Source organism: Equus przewalskii, chromosome 14 (assembly GCF_037783145.1).
Source record: "Equus przewalskii isolate Varuska chromosome 14, EquPr2, whole genome shotgun sequence".
Taxonomy (NCBI): domain Eukaryota; kingdom Metazoa; phylum Chordata; class Mammalia; order Perissodactyla; family Equidae; genus Equus; species Equus przewalskii.
The window spans coordinates 83015792-83038331 of record NC_091844.1 but is presented as its reverse complement, the minus strand read 5'-3'; the positions used below and the strand labels follow the sequence as shown (position 1 = coordinate 83038331).

The following is a 22540-nucleotide window of genomic DNA, read 5'->3' as shown; positions in this document are numbered from 1 at the left end:
GTGAAGATGGAATAGTGATTCAAGAAACTAAAAAGTAGACAGTCACGGGCCCACCCGGTCATGTAGCAGTTAAGTTCACGTACTCTGCTTCAGTGGCCCGGGGTTCACTGGTTCAGATCCCAGGTGTGGACATGGCACTACTTATCAAGCCACACTGTGGAGGCATCCCACATATAAAGTAGAGGAAGATGAGCATGGATGTTAGCTCAGGGCCAGTCTTCCTCCACAAAAAGAGGAGGATTGGCAGAGGATGTTAGCTCAGGGCTAATCTTCCTCCAAAAATAAGAAAGAAATTAGTCCTACTTACTCTTATCCTCTCTGGTTAAGTTCTGGAGTTGAAAGTATAACGTAAAGGTGTATGTTCTGAAGTTGAAGAGTATGTTGTGGTTAGCACGTAAATTGCTTAATGAGGATTCCTAAGGTGAAATTACTTGTAAATTATGTTGATAGAGTTATAAGTTTTAGCCTTTCAGACAAAAACTAAACGTGCTTTGCCTCTGTTCCAAGTCTTCCGTCTGTGTGCGTGTCTGCGTGTGTGTAAAGATACCTTCTCCTCTGATTTTGAGAAGGTGTTTGGTTGATTTTAGTGTAAACACAAACATGCGCTGATTTTCTCTTAGTCCAGTGCTGCGCCCGGTACCTGACAGAGTGCTGCAGTGTGAGCTTCTCAGACTTGAGGAGAACGCTCTGTGGCCTGTGTCCAGTCTGTGTCTCCAAGTTGTTGACTGTGGTGTCCTTTTTCTTTCTCAGTTTCTGATGTTAAAGTGCCACTGCTTCCCTCTCACAAGCGGATGGACATCACGGTTTTCAAGCCCTTTGTTGATCTTGACACGCAGCCTGTCCTCTTCATCCCCGACGTGCACTTCGCCAGCCTTCAGCGGGGCGCTCACGTAGGTAACCAGGGCCCCAAGGTGGCTGCAGGGCAGTGAGGCTCGACGCTAAGGAAGTCTTCGGCATTGTTCTTGGTAGACAGAAGCTAAAATTTAGGGAGCTTTGACCAGTGTTAAGGGTCAGCTCCATGGCACGTGCCGCTGTGATATGATGTCCTTGTGGTAAAGTGTTTAAGCATTGTTGATTTGGGAATGCAGTAACCAACCTGTCTGCCGAGTTCTGTTTGTATTTATTTATTTATATCTTAGCTCATTTAAAGATGCTGGAGGGCTGGCCCCCTGCCGTGGTGGTTAAGTCCCGTGCTCTCCACTTCCATGGCCTGGGTTTGTGGGTTTGGGTCCCGGGCGCAGACCACTTGTCAAGCCACGGTGTGGCGCTGACCCACATGCAAAATAGAGGAAGACTAACACAAGTGTTAACTCAGGGCTATTCTTCCTCAAGGGGAAAAAAAAAGAGGAAGATTGGCAACAGAAGTTAGCTCAGAGCAAAACCTCCTCACCAGAAAAAAAAGAAGCTAGAATAATAACATAATTTGGAGTTTGAGACCATGATTATGTGAATTTAACTTCTATGGGTCTGGCTGGGGGGGATCGCCAGAGGAATACCTAGGATAGGTAGCCTTAATGGCATAACGAACATTTGCAGGCTGTTTTCATGGTTTCAGTCACTGAATCATCATTGGCACATGTGCAGCCATGTCTTGACAGTTGATGCAAAATTTAACACAGTCGTGCCCTGCTTTGAGCAAAAGCTCAGTAGAGGTGGGAACGTGAATAGAGTGGAGCGTGCTTTCCATGCCGAGCTCAAATAAGTATCAAAAAGGCGGTCCGCCACGCACTTTGTAGACAGATTTGTTAGTTACGGACTAGTGATTTTCAGAGTTCTTGGAGGGAGCCACTGCAGTGCGTTCAGGTTCTAACGAGCAGCTTTGGCGTGAGCAGGAGTCGGCAAACCTTTTTTGTCCAGGGTAAAATAGTAAACATTTAGGCTTTCTGGGTGGTATGGTCTCTGTTGTGACTGCTCAGCTATGCCACTGTGGGGACGAACAGCCATAAACAATACACCAGGGAATGAGTGTGGCTGTGTGCCAGTAGACACTCCATCTGCATAAACGGGCATCTGGCCAGGCTTGACCCGCCAGCCGTATTTTGCCAATCCCTGAATTAGAGGAGTTCAAGATAGTTCTAAGAATCTAGTTATTGAAAAATAAGAGTAGAGGATTTTGTATTAGATTGGTCAAATTCAAAATTATTTTTGTTTTAGGAATACAACAGTTATGGTCTGAAATATTTTGAGCGTATAGTTGGAAACCAATCTATTTTTTTGGTCTTAGGTCCTTCCCATTGCCTCAGAAGAACTGGAGGGTGAGGGGTAAGATTTCTCTTTTGTTTTGTTTTAATAAATTCATTTTATTTTGAAACAATCTCAAACTTACAGAAAAATTGCAAGCATGATACAAAGAACTCGTTTTTTCCTGAGCCATTTGAGAGTAGGTTGCCGACCCAAATGACCCATCCTTCCTAAATACTTTAGTGTGTATTTCCTGCAAACGAGGACGTCCTCCTGCGTCACAAAGTCAGGGTGTTCACGCTGAGACCTTAGTACCAGCTGGTCCTCACACCCCATTCAAGTTTTGCCAGTTGCTCCGATAACGTCCTTTGTAGCAAAAAAGGATCCAGTTCAGACTCAAAGTGTGTTTAGCTGTCATGTCTAATCCCTTCAGTCTGGAACAGTCTCTCTCTCCCTGACTTTTCTGACCTGACGCTCTTGGAGATTGTGAACCAGTTGTTTTGTTGAAGGCCTCTCAGTTGGGTCTGTCCACTGTTTCCTTGTGATCAGATTCAGGTTGTGCATCCTGGCGGAGTGTCACAGACGGAACCTGTCAGGCACACTGTCAGTTTACCCCGTTGCTAATGATGTTCGCTCTGATCGCTTGGTTCAGCTGCTGTCTGCCAGGCCTCTCCACTGCGCAGTTACTCTTTCTCCTTTTGTGCCACGTGCTTCGTGGGGAGGTGCTTTGTTGTTGCTAGTACTGTCGAGTGGATTCCTTCTGCCTCCCAGCGCCCCTGTGGACAGCAGCGCAGAACCCTGCCCGCTCTTTCTGCGCCCTCCTCTCCCCTTCTGATGCTGTATCAGACGATGCTCTGCTGCTATTCATAGGGTTTTCCTGGCCAGTTTTTCAGAATTGGGTGGCCAGGTCCTTCTAGTCTGTCTTAGTCTGGAAGTTCTGCTGAAACCTGTCCACCATGGGGGACCCTGCTCATATTTAAAATACTCGTGGCATAATTTTCAGCATCACATCAACGTGCAGCCGCCCCAGTACGACAACCCACAGACTGGTGGTGTGCTTCCCTAACTGAGAAACAGCCCCAATGAGAGTGCTGAGTCTTAACTGTTAGACCACCAGGGCTGGCAGTAGGTGTTTTGTAGCTTTATAAATATCTCATTCCTCATCAAACTTTCAACTTATTCATTTATTTATTTATGTTGCTATGGACTCTATTAATAGTTCCCAATTTTGTTCAAGAAGTTGTCATCGATTACTATCATTTACTTTGTTCACATTGTCCCAGAGGGGTCGGTGGAGTCCTTCAAGCTTGCTCCTGGATCCCTTTGACGTGCCCCCCCCCCCACCTCCCAATTCCTTGAGTACTTCCTTGCCTTCAGGTACAGTGTGTTCCAGGCACTGTGTTTTCCCTTCTCCAGCTCTAGAATCAGCCTCTTCTCCAGGAAACCCTGGTTCCTTGTGGTGGAGAATGGGTTTTGGAATCTGGATGAGGCCCCTGGGTGCTCATGTGCTCATTGAGGTGTTGCTGCTCCCTCACGTGGGCCCTGACTGCCCACACTGGCAGCCCTCCTGTTCAGGGCGCTACCACTGTGAGGGGTCGGGCACACTCTGGGCCATCGTAGCTCCCTGTTCCCTCCCATGCTGACTGTGGGGCCTTCTCCCTGAAGGCTGGTCCTCAGCTGCTGCTGACCCTTCGTGCTCAGACGTGTCCTGCAGGTGCTTTCCTCCGAGGCTGCTCTGTGCCAGACGCTGAGGCCAACTGAGCATTTTCAGGCCACGCCCTCTTCTTGAAGTGCTCTTTCTGCTCAAAACCAAGCACCCCCTGTTCATTTTCAGTTCCCTTACTGTCTTCTTGCTCACCTGCACTGAACGTGGAGCACCCCACAGCTTATGCCTTTGACAGCTGGTCACTCTGATCTTTTCATGTCTTTCTTCACACACACCTGTGTCCATTTCCTCCTTTTTATTTCCACTGACACTATTGCACATTTTAAATACATGTTAACCCTTTAGAATCATATGCTATGATTGTCCCCAGAGTCCTGCGACTGGTTCTTCTGCTTGTGGTCCTGGAGTCCCCTCCACTCTCTACCACACACTAGGATTACAGCATTCTCATCTCAAAAAGCTTTCAAAGGTTTCCTAATACCTGCAACATAAAACCTAAAACGCGGAGCCAGCCTGGTGGTGTAGTGGTTAAGTTCACACGCTCCACTTCGGTGGCCTGGATTCACAGGTTTGGATCTCGGGCATGGACCTTCGCACCACTCATCAAGCTGTGCTGTGGCAGCATCCCACATACAAAATAGAGGAAGATGGGCACAGAAGTTAGCTCAACAGCAGTCTTCCTTAAGCAAAAAGAAGAAGATTGGCAACAGATGTTAGCTCAGGGCCAATCTTCCTTACCAAAAAAAACAAAACCCCTAAAATTCCTTGGAGCCAAATGATCAAGATCTTCCACAGTAAAGCCCAGCCTGCGCTTCTTGATTTGTCTTCCTGTGGAAGGAAGATCCTGCTGCATCCTGGCTTTGCATTTTCCTGCGCAGACCACCCCCCTTTTTGACACGCCCTCTCCTTTGTTACACCTTCATAGATGTCTCGAATCCTATCTCCTCCATCAAGTTTTTCCTACAGGCAGCTTGGTGTAGTGTAAGAGCAGTGGAGGGTGTCTGGCAGGTGAGCTGAGTGGTCCCAGCTTTGCGTCACATTACAGGAGTCCTGGTTCAGTCAGTATCTTTGCTCGGGCTTCATATTTTCATCCACAAAGTAGGGAAGCTGGACCAGATAAACAGTGAAGATCATTTTAAAACTAAAACTCCGTGATGTACCCTAAAACCGTTTCTGCAAGTGATTGGAGTTGAAGACACTGTGCTTTCAATCGCCTGCAGATCTAACCTGAAGAGGGGGCCATACGGGGCAGAAGACGATTTTGCGATTCCACCGCCTGCTAAGCTGGCCCGGATAGAAGAACCCAAGCGAGGTGCGTTGGTTGCATTTCCTGGTGGAGGTTTAAATTAGAAGTGAGTTCTGAATCTGTCAAAAGCATAAATTGCTCAAACACACTTGTCTGGTTTGACCTGCTCGAGTGTTCTGCCGTCAGACCAGCTCCTGGTCGAGCTTGGGCTGAGCAGAGTTGAAAGAAGCCGAAGCTGTGTTCTTCAGCGTGGACTTTATGCTGGTTCACGTTTGCTGTTCTTGGTGTGGATGTCTCTCTCTATTTCACCCAGTACCCTGGATCTGTGTTCTCACTTTGCTCATGTGAATGAATTAGCCCCTTTGCTTCTCTTTTCCTCCTTATTGCTGGTTGGGGATTAGTGCTGCTCTACGTGCGGAAGGAGTCGGAAGAAGTCTTTGATGCCCTGATGCTCAGGACTCCATCTCTGAAAGGCTTGATGGAAGCTGTAAGTAGCATGAGCTTTGTGATCTTCTTTGAAAAAATGAGAAGAAACTTAGATCGAATTCCGTTGAAACAAACTTGACCAGACCATCCGGATGCCTTTGTGCTAAAATCTCTGAGGCCTTTCCCAAGTCCCAGCGCCATGTGTGCCTGTGGCACGGCCTGCGTTGGTCCTGCCTCGCGTGGCCCTCGGTTGTTTGCAACCAAGTACACTGTCTCCAAGCCGGTTGTCTCCACCCGGCACACTGGTTGGCAGGTAGTGGTCACTCAGGCATGCCTAGTCCACTGAATTGAGTGAATTTTTGCTGACCTATGAAATGGTTTAACTTTTATATGCTTGGTTAAAGGGAGGTTGCCATTTAACAAGCCATTTAGAAGCTAACAAAAATTCTTTTTAGGGGGGCCAGCTCTGTGGCCAAGTGGTTCAGTTTGCACGCTCCGCTTCAGCGGCCCAGGGTTTTGCAGGTTTGGATCCTGGGCGCGGACATGGCACCACTCATCAAGCCATGCTGATGTGGCGTCCCACACAGCACAACCAGAAGGACCCACAACTAAAATATACAACTATGTACTGGGGGAGTTTGGAGAGAAGAAAAAAAAAAAGGAAGATTGGCAACAGATGTTAGCTCAGGTGTCAATCTATAAAAAAAAAGTCTTATTTTTAATCGAATAAAATCTTAAAAACTTCATGCATGAAAGCAGTGGCTCCTCAGTCTGCCTTTGAAACTCCTGATCCTGAGGAATGGCTGAACTTGTGTCAAGACCTTACGGAAAGCATATTTCAGGAAATTTAGAGGTGTGACCAGTGATGACCATAAATCTTTCCTGCAGGATCTCAGCCAAGGGCGAAGCAGCAGAAAGGGCATCAGTGGGAGATGGCGTGAGAGTGCTGCACTGGTTCCCCTTTTGGCTTTGCCCCAGGGGAAAATTCAAGGAATCAGCGCTGTACCTTGATATTGATCAACCTGGGCCCCTGTAAGTCAGAGGAATCTTTGAGCTCCAAGCATGTGCATAGCTGGGCTAGAAACACGTTTCTTCTGGCTCCCCCGACAGCTGCATGTGTTGAATTCATTTAACAAATTATTTGTTAAGGGCCTGCTTTGTGCCAGGAGCTGGGCACTAGAGTTACAAGAGTAAGTGACACAGTGCCCAGTGGAGTTCAGGTTCCTGATGGGAAGACAGAGACAATAAAATAAGCAGAGAAACTAATACGTAATTTGCCAGGAGCTGGTAAATGCAGTGAAGAACAGTAACGCAGGGGAGGGGACGGGGGTCTGGGGGCCCTTGCTGAGACTGTCCAGGCAGCTCCAAGTCCACGGGCCTCTCTTACACATTCCCTCCCCTGCAGCACAGCCAGCACCAGCATTAGCACCTCTTCCTGTCATTTTTCTGCTTCCTGAGACTTCTCCTGGCTTCCTCTTTCTTACCTTGACTTCTGACAACCCTTCCTCATTTAAGAATCATGCAAACTCTTGATTATGGAGAGAGAAGAGAGTGTGAAAAAGATTGAGGCTTTCTGTGCCAAATCTAACTTGTTCACAGCTCATAGGGAATTCGTCACGTGTCTCAGACCCCTTGGGGCTGGGACTTCGGAATAGACGAAGTATTTTATCCAGTGATACAGAAAAGAGATGGACTTGTTTGTACAGTGGAAGCTTGGATTTGGCTTAAAATCTATATTTTTGTCAAATTGAGAGTGATCTGAAGGTTGGTCTTCTGAGGCCCCATTCGCAGTGCTGCCTCGAGCTTTGCTCAGATAGAGGGCAGGCGGTGGCCCTGGTGTGGGGTCGTCTGGACCACGGTTCCCAGTACAGATGCAGTGTAGCCTGAATCGGCTGCTTGTCCTCAGAGTCACTCTGCCTCTCAGATGGGCTCCGTGCCCTGAAGGGAAAACATCCAAAGTTGACACTGTACTGGTTTCACTGCCTGTGTGGGCCTCTCATTGATCATACAGAGGGGCAGGGGGCTGAGCTCAGGGCCACACCCCGTGGCTGCAGCCACCTTAACTGGAGCCTTTGTGCTCTCTGGAGCTATGGGTAGACCAGCTGAGCCCGGCTCTCGGTTGGTGATCAGAGACTTGGATGTTTCTCCTGGACTTGGGGATATTTAAATGTTTCTTTCCTTCCCATAATTCTGTATCTGAAATTGACTCCTGCTTTATGTGGGACGCGCTTTAATCCTCACAGCAGTCCTGTGGTCTGTGAGGTGAGAGTCTCACCCGACTGATGAGGGGAGGCTGAGGGTCAGAGAGGTGCCCACTAGTGGAGGGCGAGTCAGAAGCCCTGCAGGGTAGGTGTGTCTGACTCTGAAGCAGAGCCGTCACACGCTTGATCAGACACCAGTGACTGTGTGGATTCATGTCGCTGCGCCTTTGTCAGGACCCATGGAATGGACAGCCCACAGAGTGAGCCCTGACGGCAGCTGTGGACTTCGCGTCATCGTGTTGCAGGAGTGGTGGCTCATCACAGAGACGCGCCACACTAACGCGAGACGTTAGCTGCAGGGGCACTGTGGGGGTGACGGGGGAGCAGCTGTGCTTTCTCCTCCATTTTTCTAAAACTTACAACTGCTCTTACACAGTTACAGTTTTTAAAAAACGTCTATGACCATCTAATACACTTATGGACATCTATAACCTAGGGGGAAGTAACAAGCTCCTGATTCCAGCTCCTTCCAAAGGTAGGTGACAGCCCCTCCCCAGGATGTGCACTGGGTCTCATGTGTACTTTTTTTTTTAAGATATTTTTAATTTTCTTTTTTCTCCCCAAAGCCCCCCAGGTACATAGTTGTATATTTTTAGTTGTGGGTCCTTCCAGTGTGGCATGTGGGATGCCGCCTCAGCATGGCTTGATGAGTGGTGTCGTGTGCGTGCTCAGGATCTGAACCAGTGAAACCCTGGCCGCCGAAGCAGAGCGTGCAAACCTAACCACTCAGCCATAGGGCTGGCCCCTCATGTATATATTTTTGAAAAACAGAAAGTTGAATGACTATACCACTGTGTTAATATATGTTGATTGTTTGTGAAAGCCACAAAAATACCATTTTGTAATTATTTTTCTTTGTTCTTTTAGATCTCAGATAAATACGATGTTCCCCATGACAAGATTGGGAAAATATTCAAGAAATGTAAAAAAGGGTGAGCATTGACTGACATTCTTATTGCCTCTAAATAGCATTAACATTATATAACATTAATGTTATTCACATGCATTTGTGCCAGTCTAGAAACAGTTGCAGAAACACTAATGTGAGAATATATTTTTTCTTAAATTTTCCACGTAAAATTGATCTACTTTTTAAAAACATCTTGTGGGAGTTTTTTTCAAGTAAAATTTTTATTTGCTCTTCGCATTCTTGGCGGCAGTGAAGTGGCTCCAAATTCCAGAGTACATTACGCAGTTTACTGAGGTTGACACCGTCACTGCCTGGTATTGAGCTCCCAGCGTGGGTCAGGCACCGGGTCGGGCGCCTCCCCTGTTACATCATGCTCACCCAGCCCCTGAGACGGGTGTCACTGTTCATGCTTTGTCAACGAGGTAACTGAGGCACAGAGAGCCTGAGAGTCTTGTCCAAGACCAGGCAGCAGGTTAGTGCCGAGGCCAAGATTCAAGCACAGTCTGATGGCTGCAAAGCCTTTCTCCTTCCACTGCGCCTTCCTGCCTGGCTCGTTTTCAATCATAGGACAATTGCTTCTTTGTCCAGAAATCAATATTTTTAGTTCTGTTTTACTTAAGTGTCTATGCTATTTGGCACGAGTAAACAGGGTACAACATAAGAATTTTTTGGCTTAATTCTAAAGCAAATCCTAATTGGAATTTTCTAGATGGGGCTTGTGGGAAGGGTTGGACTCAGTAGTTGTTCAGCTAAACTTTGAAGGGAACTTGCCGGGGAAGAGAATTCGTCAGGGAGCCGTGGTTTCAGATCATGTGGAGTGTTTTATTGATACGCTTTCTAAAGCTGGACCAAGGACGTGCGCCTTTTGTGGGTTTACTCGTTTATCGAGTGAGCACTGACATAGCGATAATAAATAAGCTGGTGTGTTTTGGTGTCACCTGCCCTGCACTGCTGTAAGGGCTTTACTTGAGTCCCTCATTTAAGCCCACAACAATCTTAGAAGACGAGCACTATTCTTACCTTCATTTCCTGGGTGAGGAAGTTGAGGCTTAAGGAGGTTTAGATACTTTGCCTCACGTGTCCTAGCTGCTAAGTGGCAGCACTGCCTGTGGAGTCTGGGTCTGCCTCCAGACCGCGGGAATGAGCGGGTCTGTCTTGCTCCCCTCGCCCAGGATCCTGGTGAACATGGACGACAACATCGTGAAGCACTACTCCAACGAGGACACCTTCCAGCTGCAGATCGAGGAGGCGGGGCCGTCCTACAAGCTCACCCTCACCGAGATCTAGGGCGCGCTGGCCCGCCACTCCCGACGAGCCGCACGAAGCTGTGACGTGGGTCTTCGTGTTCGGCAAGCTGCGCATGCACTGGTCAGCCACCTTCAAACGCAGGGACGTCGGTGGACGGGATTCGTTTCGAGTTGGAGATGGCCTTGCGTTTGGCAAGGAGATAGCATTGAATATATCACATTGGCGTTTTTCAGATGACAGAGAAATCCATATACCGTTATGTTTGAAATTTCTGATATAAATACTTAGGATTAAAAGTGAAAACTTTGTTCCAAGATTGAATAGACTCTCTGGGAACCTTTAGGATATCTGCTACATTATTTATAAAAATATGGGGGGATCTTCCTTGTCTCTTCACTGTTAGTGGGCCTGCTCACTAGTGCAAGTCAGAGGAAGCAGTGGGCTTGGCTTGCAGGATCTGGTGCCCGTGTCTGAACCCAGTGTGACTCTGGCTGCCGCAGGTGAGCGGGAGTGGCGTCCCGAGAGGGAAGGGTGAGCCGTTCTCCCTCAGCCTCACGTCCCTCATGAATGTTTACTCAAATAGGGCATGTTACTGAAATCTTCCTTTGCGACTTCCTTGAACATATCAACTGCCTTTCTTATGAAGAACTCACATGGGTTACAGTATGGATCAGTTAAGCTAAAGCTGCCTTGTATATAAGTGCAATACATTCTGAAGGCCTGTGTCTGTAAATGTGTACATACATGTCTTATATAAATAGATAATATATAAATATGGTGTCTGTGTACATACAGTAAAGAGATGCAGTGAAGTCTGCTGTAAAGACTTTCCCTTGACAAGCTGTGCAGCTGTTTTTGAGACGTCTCCCAGGCAGACAGAGGGCTGCTCAGTGGAGCCCTGAGACGTGCGCTCGGTGTCCTCCCAGACACAGCCATCGTCCACACCTCCCGACGGACAGCTCTGTTTGCTCCTGAGAGTGTCGTTAGTGGTTTTCTGCACTGTTTAACAAATGAAGTAAAGGAAAACACTGCTGCAGCTCATGTCTGTTGTGTGTGCTACTGTCAGGCAGATGTGCCCAGCGGAGAGAACAAACGGTAATTGCAGCACACCCTGACTGTCATGTATCGGTCAGGTGACAGGGTTCAAGATGGGGCCCTTCCTAGTCTTCTCTTACAAGAAACGTTTTGTATTTTACCATGTTTCAGAGCCTTCACACTTCGGTTATCTCGTAAGCTAACAGTTCTAGAAAGCGTTCATGAATTGATGAGACTATATTACTGTGGCAGGGAATAATTTGTATACATGTTTAAATACATAAAAATACTGAAAAGCGTAATTTCATAACATAAAATCACGGGTATCTTTAGGTTCAGGGAGCTAGAGTGGGTCGTTTGTGTAAGTCGGGTTTATAGCTACATTCTTACGTTAAAGTACTCGAATGAAGTATGTGAACTAAATTGCTGGTTTTCTAAGATAAGATATCATGGGAACGGGGCATAATAACAATATTTTGTATTTTGTTTTATGAAATTGATTTTGTCTTGTTTTTAATTGTATCATTGAAGATGTATTTTAAACCAAAGGGATTAAATTTTATATGTCTATTTCGTAACATGTCATTTCTTGTTATTCAGTTTGACTTTGTCCTTTCGTTAGTCAGTAAAGCACAATGTGAGATCTTAGAATAGTGGAGCTGAAAAGAATTTCCTTAGTGTTTTCTCCTTATTTCCCAGCATGGGTACTCAGGTGCCTGTAGCATCCTTTTTCCTTACAGGTGTCCAGTGATCTAAGTAATTGTTCAGTAAGGGAGCCCTGAATAATTTTTCAACTGTGACCAAAATTTAACCACTAAAGCTGAAAGTAAATGCTTTCAGACCTAAAATCTTAGTGTTCTTAGTTTTTAGAAGCTTAACAGAAAATCTACCAATAATAATCTTTCAGTTCATCAGAATTTCTAAGTCAAACGGTTGTCATGAGCATATTCAGGTAGTCCACGCCTAACTGTGATAGACACTGAAATATACTTCTAGTGAGTACATGATCCAGTCAATGAAGTGAACTCCCTGATAGATTTCCCGTGACACCTGTGCGTTTGTCACTCTAATCCGTGGGCCACAAGTCAGGAATCCTTAGGGGCACACTCGGCTCCTCGTCACTCGGCGGTTCTGGAGCCCAGCTCAGCACGGGGAGCCTGTGGGGTGGGGCCCACACGTCCACTCCTCGGGAGCCTTTCCTGGGCTCCACCTTCAAGGCTCCAGGGAGCTCCTCAGCTTCCCCTTCACCCCCTGCCTCCCCACGTTCCGCTGCATTTCTTTCTCCCTTTGTCACTTCTGCCTTGAACCTTGGCTTTCCCCTGGAGGCCAGGGGCTCCCCCGACCTCGCCAGTGGGTTACCCCAGGTTCCCTCTCCTAGACTGACTGCTGCATATGGTGATCAAACCTCTTGTCTCCTTGGCCTCTGGCGCTCAGCCCAGTGCTAGTTACGGAACATGCTCAGTAAATGATGCTGAAATGATGAAGTGACCAGTCGGTGCCCTTGAGTAGCCTAGTCACTTGCAAGACATCAGCTGGGAGACTGTTTAGAACTTAGAAGCTCAGAAACTAGTTTGGGCTGGAACTGGACCAGCAGGCCCCAGAGTAGGAATCATGTGTGTGATGTGGCAGCAGAAGTCCCTGACAGTGCTGAAGAAAAAGTGGTCTCAAGAAGCCGACAAGGCCTCGTGGGGGAGTCGCGGGAGAAGGTGAATGTGGGGCCTGCAAGTGAGAGAGAGGCAGGCCGGACCTTTCCTGGGTAGGACCGTGCCGCGCGTGGACATCCGAGATTCCCACTCATCTATTTACCCTGGGAAGGAAGCAGTGTATTAGTGTCATCCATTATTAGCAATATCTGCTTTTCACCTGCAAATAGCGGTCACCAATGTATAGGAAATACAGGCCACCCTGTCCATAAGTGGTGTCGTCAGCCCCCTGCCTCCTGCCTCCCCCAGTGCCCAAGCCCCAGGGTGGTCACAGCGTTTGTGGAATAACATCATTGGGGCACAGGTGGTTTCTTCTCTGTTCAAGGCCTTTCTGTCTTACACACACACACACACACACCCTTGGTCCTGACCTCCATTAGCCATCACCTCCTTCAGATCTTTTAGCCAAATTTTGTTTATTTTATTGTAAATGTTAAGAAATGCCAAGAAAAAGACATAAGCCATTAGAATGAATGTTGGCGCTCCATGAGAAGATTTCTCTGAGGGATAAATTTCCTACCTCCCCAGTCCCACTGCCAAGAGAGAACCATTGATAATTTCTCCATGGCTACACAAGAATCCTTCACGCAGACTCAAGCATGTTCTTTTTAATGACTATATTATATTCCATTACAGAGGCATCGTCAGCTAATCAGTGCCCACTGATGGACATTTAGGCTAAGCTTTGGCCATTACAAACACTGCTGCAGAAAATGTGCCAGCATGTCTGTCTTTACATACTTGTCAAATTGTAGGATGAGTTCTCAGCAGAAGAATGCTAAGTCATAGAATATGTTCAGTACATATTTTGTAGATACTGCCAAACTCCCATCCAAGGCGAACAGATTTACAGTCCTTCCCACTGAGTCTGAGAGAGCTTGTTTCCCACCATCTTACTGCTTTGATTTGTGCTTCTCTGTTCGAGTGAAGTTGACCATAACTTCATGTTCAGTGGCCGTTTGTACTTCATTTTCTGTGAACTGTGTGTTAACGTCCTTGAAAGAATCATCTGTTCATCATCCCACTTTCTCACCTCTTGGGCACTTCAGTCCAGTGCCATCCGACTTCTGTCCCTGTCGTGCCGTTTCTTGAACTCTGTACTGGACACTTGGCAGTCTCCTTTCATCCCCCCAGGATCAAATGAAAGGGGAGATATCGCCCATTGCACAGACAAGAGTCAGGCCCAGGAGAGCACACTGCTAGGAAGAGACAGAAGTACGTCTGACTCCAAACCTCCGTTCTTCCCGCTGTCACCTGCTGTTTCCACTGAAAACGCTCTTCCCAAGGTCACCCATGACCTAATTGCTTATCTTTTATCTCCCTGGGGCATTTGATGTTAAAGACAACCATTTAAATTACTTTGGCTTTAAATTACTTTCTGGCTGCTGTGTATCAGCTGGAAGGTGTGGGTTGCAAGTATCAGAAAGTCTTTAAGCTAGCTAAACAATAAAGGAAATGTACCTTGATAACTGAGGGGTCGAACGGTGGCAAAGCTTCATCCTAGAGCTTGATGTCACCAAGAACCTAATTTCTTTCCTCCTTTGGGGGCTTCATCCTAGTTTCGCTCTCCTTGTGTGGTCCCAGATGATTGCCAACAGTTCCTAAAACTATGAGTCTCCTGGTTCAAGTCCAGAAGGGCAAACAGTCCCAGGTGCTGGATTGCCAGCAGAAGTCCCGGGTTTCCCTCATTGAATCCTCTAACTTCACACGTCCCGGGGGCTGAAGTCTCCTCCCCTCAGGCACACAGCTTCGCAAGTAGGACTCGGGGCCTTGGGAAACTGGAAAGGGGAAGGGGGTCAGAGAAGTGTTTGCCAGGCGGCCCTCTCTGATTCTCCTATGTCTGGCCGTCCCTCTTCTGACCCCACACCTGCACCGGAAGTGTTACTGGTCCCAGGGGCCAGTCAGTGGTCTCTTCTCCGTCCTCTGATTCTAATCACTTCAACACTGGCAACTCCCACATTTCTTCCTCCATCTAGAGCTCTCCCTTAAGCGCTAGATCTACCCGCTCCAGGGCGTTCTCCACCAAGCACTTGGACCTAACACATCCCAAACTAGATCCTCTTCCTTCCCAATCATGCGTCTCCTCCCGTGGGTCCTGCTGTGAATGGTGCCCAAGCCAGAAAAGGGGGTCACCTCTGAGTCTGCCTCTCTCTCATCCCCGACATCCAGTCAGACCTTCGGGCCTGGCGTGTCTCCCCCATTTCCCTCACCGTCTGTCTCCACTGTTGCAGTAGCTTCCCTTCCTGCCGGTAGCTGCGCCACCCCGGAGCCATTTCAACTCACAGGCTGTCTCAACTGTGGATCAGAGCATGTCAGGATAGACCACAAGTGGCTCGTCCTGACTGGCCGGCCCACGGGTCCACGGTGCCCCCCAGCATTTCCCGACAGCATTTCCCCTGTAGAAGCCTGTTTGCAAGTCGCCGAGCACACTAGTCCTGCCCGTCATTACTCCTCTTTGCTCTCGCCCTCATCTTTCCTGTTTCCTCCAGACCTCCTCTGTTGTGGCTGGAGAAGTTCCCCTATTCTTTGTGACTCTGCTCACTCACCACCTCGAGAGCTGTCCCTGGCACTCCCCTTTCTGTGCCCCTCCTTTGTGCCTCTAAAGCATCGTGTTGTAACAGCCTGTGTGGATCCTAACTGCCCCCTCTCCAACGGCCTGCAGCGAGCAGGAGCCCTGAGGGGATGCGCTACACCCCTTACTCGCCTCGGTGACCCTGAACCCAGCATGGTGCTGGCAGAGAGAAGGTCACCAGCAAATGCTTGTTCCCTGCTCTCAGTTGCCCTGAACAAAACCCTTGGAGTCATCGTCAGCTTCCTTTTCTGTCACAGCCTGTATCAGTCTCTCAGAAAATCCTGTTGCCCCTACCTTCAAAACATATCCAGAATCCAGCCGTCTCTCACCACCTCAGCTCTCGCCTGGGTTTTTCCAGTCACCTAACTGGACTCTTTCCATCCATGGGCCCCTTCATTTTATTCTCAATCTAGCAGAAACAATGATCCTTCTAAAATGTGACTCAGGGTAAGCTAGTCCTGCTCAAAACCTTGCAGTGGCTCCCTATTTCACTCAGAGGAAAAGCCAATGTCCTTATGATGTAGATGGGATCCATGCCCCTTGCCCTCCGGACCGCGCCTCTGACTACTACCCGCCTCTCTCCTTCTGCCGCCGTTCTGGCCTTCTTGCTTCTAGAGCGTGTTTTAGTTACACCATCCGCTGAAGATACTGCACGGCTATGTCCCCGAGGTTGCGTGATGCTGACAGCGCACAGATAAGAAAAGCTGCCACAACTATTGGTTTTCCATTGCTGAAGCGCATGTTGGAGATGTCTGCCCAATCTCGGTCACGTTACCAGGAAGGAAGACACGAGCTTTCTGAGCCTGGTGGGACATTATTAATAAGAAGGTGAGTGCAGACTGAGTCTCAGGCTTGCCTTCTTGGCAAATGCTCTTTTCTCCATCTCCATTAGGAAAGACCATCTGAAACAGTTTGCTTTCAGCTGCAGAGCCAACATTGCGCCTTTGCTGCCGACCTCAGGGCCATGCCAACTCCCCAGCCCCGAGTTAGGGTCTAGTCTGTAGGGACCTTGGTCACCTTTCCATCCCACGGGACATCGAGTTAGTCCGCCCATTGATGATGCTGTGCCGAAAGGATCAGGGGAGCAGGAAATAGCGAATTCTCTAGACGATGTGAGTTCGTGTGAGCAGAGGGGAGAAAGCCACAAAGTCTCAGGGGCCTGCCTCAGTAAGGCTTCCAGGCGTCCCTGACGTGGGGCACGTCCAGATACTCTTGCAAGGCAAAGGCCTCCCCTCTCCTTCCCACTGTGCCCCCCACCACCCATGCCCCCAGACCTCCTTAACCTCTATTTTTCCCATAACACTTACCACTTTCTAACCTGCCATATGTTTTACTTGATTATTACACTTATTGTTTATTTATCATTTTCCTACCTTGCTAGAATGTTCCTTCCACCAGAACAAGGGTTTTTGTCTAACTTGTTCACTAATCAGTGCCAAATGCCTACAGCAATGGCTGGGCCCTTGTAGACACTTGTGCAGATATCTCACATCAGCCACTCCAGGCCCATGCTCCACCCTTCTCTCCTCCTGGGGGGTGCACCTATGTGGACCACTCAGCTGGTACAGCTCAGAAGGAGAGCTCAGGGGAGGGAGAGCGCGAGGTCAGGGATGGAAGCCCTGGCTCCTCCTACAAGCCACTTGAGCAGGCTGTTCCTGAAGCTCACTCTCTGCTCCTGTCAGGGTGGTCTCTTCCACACGAGTCTCCCTCAGGCACTGGAATGACTTCCTGGTCCCCTCAGGGGTGAGCTGCTACCTGCTGGAGGTTACAACACTGTCCCTTTAGGTCCCCCTACGTTCCATCCTGGTAAATCGTCTCTTTATAAATAACCCCCCCTTTGAATTCTGGGGTTTTGAGTGCCATGTGATTCCTGTTGAGATCCTGGTTGATACAATGATCAATAAATTTTCACTGAACGACTGAATGAATCGACCGATCCCCTGTTTGTAAGATGAATGACTCGTTGGCAACCCCTGGAAGATCATTGGACATTCTGAATCCTGCCTGTTCCTTCTTGAATATTCTCTTATATGTTGCTGCTGAAGAGGAGCTCTACCACACTCTCTTTCAAGTTATGGCATGCTGAGGAAAGCTAGAATACACCTTCTGAGAGGGAAAGGAATCTGGTGGGTGGGTGTTCTTTCAATGATCAGGAAAGAAAATTTGAGTTTCTTCCCCTGAGAGGTTGCTGACCAGTGCGCCCCGTGTTCAGGTTTAATGGATGTTCAGACACTTGAAGGGAGATCATTTCGATGCTCCGAGTGGGTTTTTCCTTCTGCTCTCTGCTCCTGTCTGGGTTTCCTGTCACTCTCAACAGAAAATGAAGTCCAGAGCCCAGGAAACTGCCTCAGGCTGGAGTGCAACCAGCCCCTGTGTTCAGGAACCTTCCGAGGTCACACAGCGAGTCACACAGTTACATGGTGATTGTCTCTGGATTCGTCACATGACCTAGTTTCCTTGCCCTACTGAAAAAAGCAAATGTTTAATTTTCAGGGAAATCTTAAATGATAAAAACTAAAATAGTGCAAGATAGTTGTTTTTTACCCTCTATTCCCTTTCAGGACTTTTTCATCCTCCCCCCTTTCTTCCCTCCTTCCTTCCTTCTTTCCTATTACCATATGTCAAGACCTTAACCGCTGACCAGGGAAGCTGTTGGATGTGAAAATGCTGAAGGGTTCCAGCGGGCCTGTTACCTAGGATGGGAGGAGAGGCGTCCCATGTAAACAACTGTCTGCAGGGTGAGGCATGACCCTTTCTGGTCCCAAAAGCTTAAGACTCAGCAGGGCGTTTATCAGGCACACAGCTCTGCCTGGGCTGCCGTAGGGAGGACGGGAACGGAGAGTGCCAAGGGGAGCTCACATTTACCCATTGGAACAGACACAGAGCTCTCCCCCACGGCAAATCTAGACAAGAACTTAAAGCCTTCACAAAAATTAACCCAAAATGGATCACAGGCCTAAACGTAAAATGTACAACTACAAAACTCCTAGAAGATAACATAGGAGAAATCCTAGATGACCTTGGGAATGTTGATGACTTTTTAAGTCCTACCCCATATGCGAGATCCATGAAAGAAAGTACTGATAGGCTAGACTTCATTAAAATTAAAAACTTCTGCTCTGGGAAAGACACTGCCAAGAGAATGAGAAGACAAGTCACAGACTGGGAGAAAATATTTACCAAAAGCACATCCGATAAAGGACTGTTATCCAAAATACACAAGCAACTTCTAAAACTCAACAATAGGGAACAAACTACCTGATTAAGAAATAGGGCAAAGACCTTAACAGACACCTCACCAAGGAAGATATACAGATGGCAAGCAAGCATCCGAAAAGATGCTCCACATCATATGTCATCAAGGAAATGCAAATTAAAACCTCAGTGAGATTCCACCACAAACCTATCAGAATGGCCAAAATCCAGACACTGATGACACCATATGCTGGCGCGGACGTGGAGCAACAGAAATCTCATTCATTGTTGGAGGGAATGCAAAATGGTACAGCCACTCGGAAAGACAGTTTTGCGGTTTCTTACAAAACTAAACACACTCTTACCATAAGATCCAGCAATCGTGCTTCCTGGTTTATACCCAAAGGAGCTGAAAACACATGCCCATACAAAACCCGCACACAGATGTTAACACCAGTTTTCTTCAGAATTCCCAAAACTTGGGAGAACCCAGACATCCTCCGGTAGGTGATGGATAAATAAACTGGTACATCCGGACGATGGAATATTATTTAGCACTAAGAAGAAATGAGCTGTCAAGCCGGAAAAAGGCATGGAGGAACTTAAATGCATATTCATAAGTGAAAGAAGCCAACCTGAGAAGGCTGCATCCTGTACGATGCCAGCTGTGTGACGTTCTAGAAAAGGCAAAACAATGGAGACAGTGAAAAGGTCAGTGGTTGCCAGGGTTTACGGGGGAGGGTGAACAGGTGGTCACAGGGGGCTTTAGGCAGTGAAACCCTCTGTGTGATACTGTGATGGTGGACACCCGTTGTTAGACATTTGTCCAAACCCACAGAACGCACAACGCCAGGAGCGAACCCTAATGAGAACTATGGACTTTGGGTGATAATGATGTGTCACGTGGGTTCATCAGTGGTGACGAATGTCCCACTCTGGAGAGAGATGTTGATAACAGGGGGAGCTATGCATGGGTACGGGCAGGGGTATATGGGAAATCTCTGTACCTCTCTAGCCCTGTTCCTCTCAATTTTGCTGTGAACCTAAAACTGCTCTAAAAAAGTAAAGTCCTAACAAAAAAATTTTGTTCCCACACAGATGCACAGGCTTGCTCTCTTTCAGGTCTGAGGCATCTGAGGATGGGCTGAGGGCCTGCAAGAACCCAGGCTGCCCTCCACTCTGACTTGAGTATCAAACCCAAGGTCAAAGAGTGCCCCTTGGGGGGTGGCCAGGCCACTTGTCCCAGCTCCCCATCCCTGCGCAGTGTTAGGGGTGACCCTATTCCCAATGTGAGCCCTGTGGGTGGGCTGTTTGCCCAGATCTTGGGCTCAGCTGTTCAAGAAGGGTGGTCCAAGTGGACACAGCCCTCCGGACCTCCTGGGACCAGCCAGCCAGCAGTTCTGTGCAGCTCCCCAACTCCCTGCAAGCTAAATTCTCCCCTGGCCTCACCATCCCATGTCTATGTCCCACTGGATCAGACAGGGGCAGTGACTTCTTGTGCTGTGGCTGCAGATGGAGCATCAGGTGAGCCTGGCAGCCAGCACAGATGGCCCAGTTACCGGGCCCCACAGGAACTCTTCATCTGTGTGTGCACGCCGTGTGATAAGAGCAAGCAAACATCCTGCAGTCCACGTGGGCGGGAGGGCGGTGGCTCCAGAGGGCAAAGGTGCCCCAGGGACAGGGGCCCCTCTCCAGGAGGGCCCTGGGGCACAAACGGAGGAAGAGGAGGAATCGCCCTTAGGTTGCTCTCACTCGGTTCTGCCTGGCAACGCTGTGAGGTGGGAGGGCAGGGTTCATTATCTCCACTTCGCAAGGAAGCACACCGGCTCAGAGAGGCTGAGCTGCCTGCCCCACATCACACAGCAGCAGACAAGAGCCAGCCATGGCTTGGCCCTCCCCAGAGCCACACAGTGTTGGCTGTCTGAAGGCAGCAGTGTCCCTCCCACTTTCCACCCCCCTGCTGAGAGCTGACTCCCTTTTTCCATTTTTATTCTCGTGAAGTTTGTCCTCAAAGCAGGTGTGCCCAGATCAGTAGAAGTGGGTGGGACTGCTGCTCAGTCTGGACCAGCTGTTCCCTTGGAGCCCCGGCTAGCCTGCTGCTTTCCTTCAGCTCCCTCGTGCTGGGTGGGGGGTCGAGGGGCGTCTGGTGCCTCCCAGCCCTGACTCCCAAAGGCCGCCATCTGGGCAGCTCTCAGAGGGTGTGAGGGGGAGGAGGAGCGGCCCCCAGCCCTGCGGAGCTGTGCATGAGGCGTATCTCACGCTTTAGCTCTTCAGGTCCGTGGACATGGTTAAAACAACTGATTTAAAGTCTCTGTCCAGGAAGCCTGCTGACTGGGACAGTTTCTACTGATCGTTTCTTTGCCTGCGTATGAGTCATACTTTTCTGTTTCTTTGCATGTCTTGTAGTTTTCTGTTGAACCTGAACATTTTAGGTAATGTAACACGGCTATTTTGGAAATCAGATTCTTCTCTTTCCCCACAGATGGTTGTTGTTGTTTGTTCAGTGACTTTTCTGGACTAATTCCGTACAGTCTGTATTGCACGTTGGGCACGGACACGGAAATCTCGGCTCAGGTAGCCTAGTGGTTGGCGCATGGTCAGATGAGATTTCCTGACACACCTGGAACCGACGAGTGTTCCGGTCTTTGCTGAGGGGCTCTGGGCGGGCTGGGCGCAGCCTCGGCACTCAGCGGGGCAGCTGACAGCTCCTGCCTTAGCCCTCGCCTCCTGCTGGCCCAGAGCCCCAGGTCAGCCAGAGGCGAGGGCTCAGGGCCCCCGCAGCTCTTCCCCAAGGGGTGCACAGCTCTCTGCTGTGTCCTCCAGGCTCCCAGGAGCAATTCGGGGCCTTTCAAAGCACCTGTGGCCCTGTTGTCACCCAGCTTTTCCTTTTAGGCCTTTTGGTTGCCCTGTGTCTGCCCCAACTGCTGTCCATCTCCTCAGGCAGCCATGAAATTGGGCATCTCTTCCAGGATGTTCCTGACAAATGCCCCTGGGGAAAAGGCTTTTTGCACTGGGTGGGCTCCAAGTCAGTTCAAATAAAGACAGTTTTGCAAGCAGGGTCTTCCAGGGAACCACCAGGCAGACCAAATAATGACCATTTCCTGGGAATGAGAGAGCTCCAACATGCCCTACACTCTGCCCCCTGCTGGTCGTCATCCTGACTGTGGGCTTTTGGTTCCAGGCTCCCTCGGAGCTGAAGACAATGGGACGCTCCTCTGCAGTAAAAAGAAAGGACTATTGACACACCCAAAATATGGGTAAATCACAAAATAATTGTGCCGAGTTAAAGAAGCCAGACAAAAAAGAATACGTACTGTGTGACTCCATTCATATAAAGCTCTAGAAAACACAGACTGATCCACAGTGACAGAAGACTCAGTGATTGCCTGGGAGGGGCAGGAGGGAGGGGTTAGAAGGGGACTTCAGGGGTGATGGTGCTGTTTGTTCTCTTGATTGTGGTGACATGTGTCAAAACTTATCAAACTGTACACTTTAAACAGGTGTGGGTTATTGTACATGAATTACACCTCAATTAAGCTGTTTTTTTTAAATTATTATTTTAAATATTACCTAGATCTACTACCTGAAAACAACTGTGTCCTTCTCCCAGCTTCCCCACAGCTCCAGTCCACCTGCCTCCGGGGCTGATGCCATCGTGTGTCTCACTAAGTCGTGGGCCACCACCCAGGTCCCCACAGACATGCCCCCTATTCCCTCCGGCTCTGGTGGTCCTGCAGTTCCCCGGCCTCTGCTTCTGCTGCTCACCTATGCCCTCCCACCTTACACACTCTCCTTTCTGTCCCTGTCTCTCTGAGAGCTTCTGGTGTGGAGGGACAGACGGTGAGCTGGAGCCCCGGGAGAGGCCTCACACCCACCAGACCCCCTACCCCGCCACCCCTCCACCTGGCTCTCTGCTCCCAGAAAGCGCTCCTGGCTCCTGTTAGGAAGCCAGCTTGAGCCTGGAGAAGCTGGCTCAGAGGCAGGGGTGGGGGTGGGGGGTGAGGGGGGGTGAAGGTGCGGCTGCAGTAGGGGGAGGCGGGGGGCGGGGGGAGGCCGCCCACCCAGGAGGCCAGATGCAGCCGGCTCTGAGGAGGCTG

The 22540-nt window shown here is 49.0% G+C and overlaps 1 protein-coding gene across 5 annotated transcripts in view; it reads left to right on the top strand.

Annotated features, from left to right (window-relative positions):
• Positions 1–11551, top strand: part of GRHL1 (grainyhead like transcription factor 1) — a 50238-nt gene extending 38687 nt beyond the window's left edge. For all 5 annotated transcript variants that reach the window (XM_070573254.1, XM_070573253.1, XM_008517568.2 and 2 more), the window contains exons 11-16: positions 751–890; positions 2225–2262; positions 5068–5159; positions 5495–5580; positions 8648–8712; positions 9863–11551. In XM_070573254.1, the coding sequence (XP_070429355.1) occupies positions 751–890; positions 2225–2262; positions 5068–5159; positions 5495–5580; positions 8648–8712; positions 9863–9977 (536 nt within the window). In that variant the 3' untranslated portion in view covers positions 9978–11551. The remainder of the gene's footprint in view (positions 1–750; positions 891–2224; positions 2263–5067; positions 5160–5494; positions 5581–8647; positions 8713–9862) is intronic.
• Positions 11552–22540: the final 10989 nt, after the last annotated feature.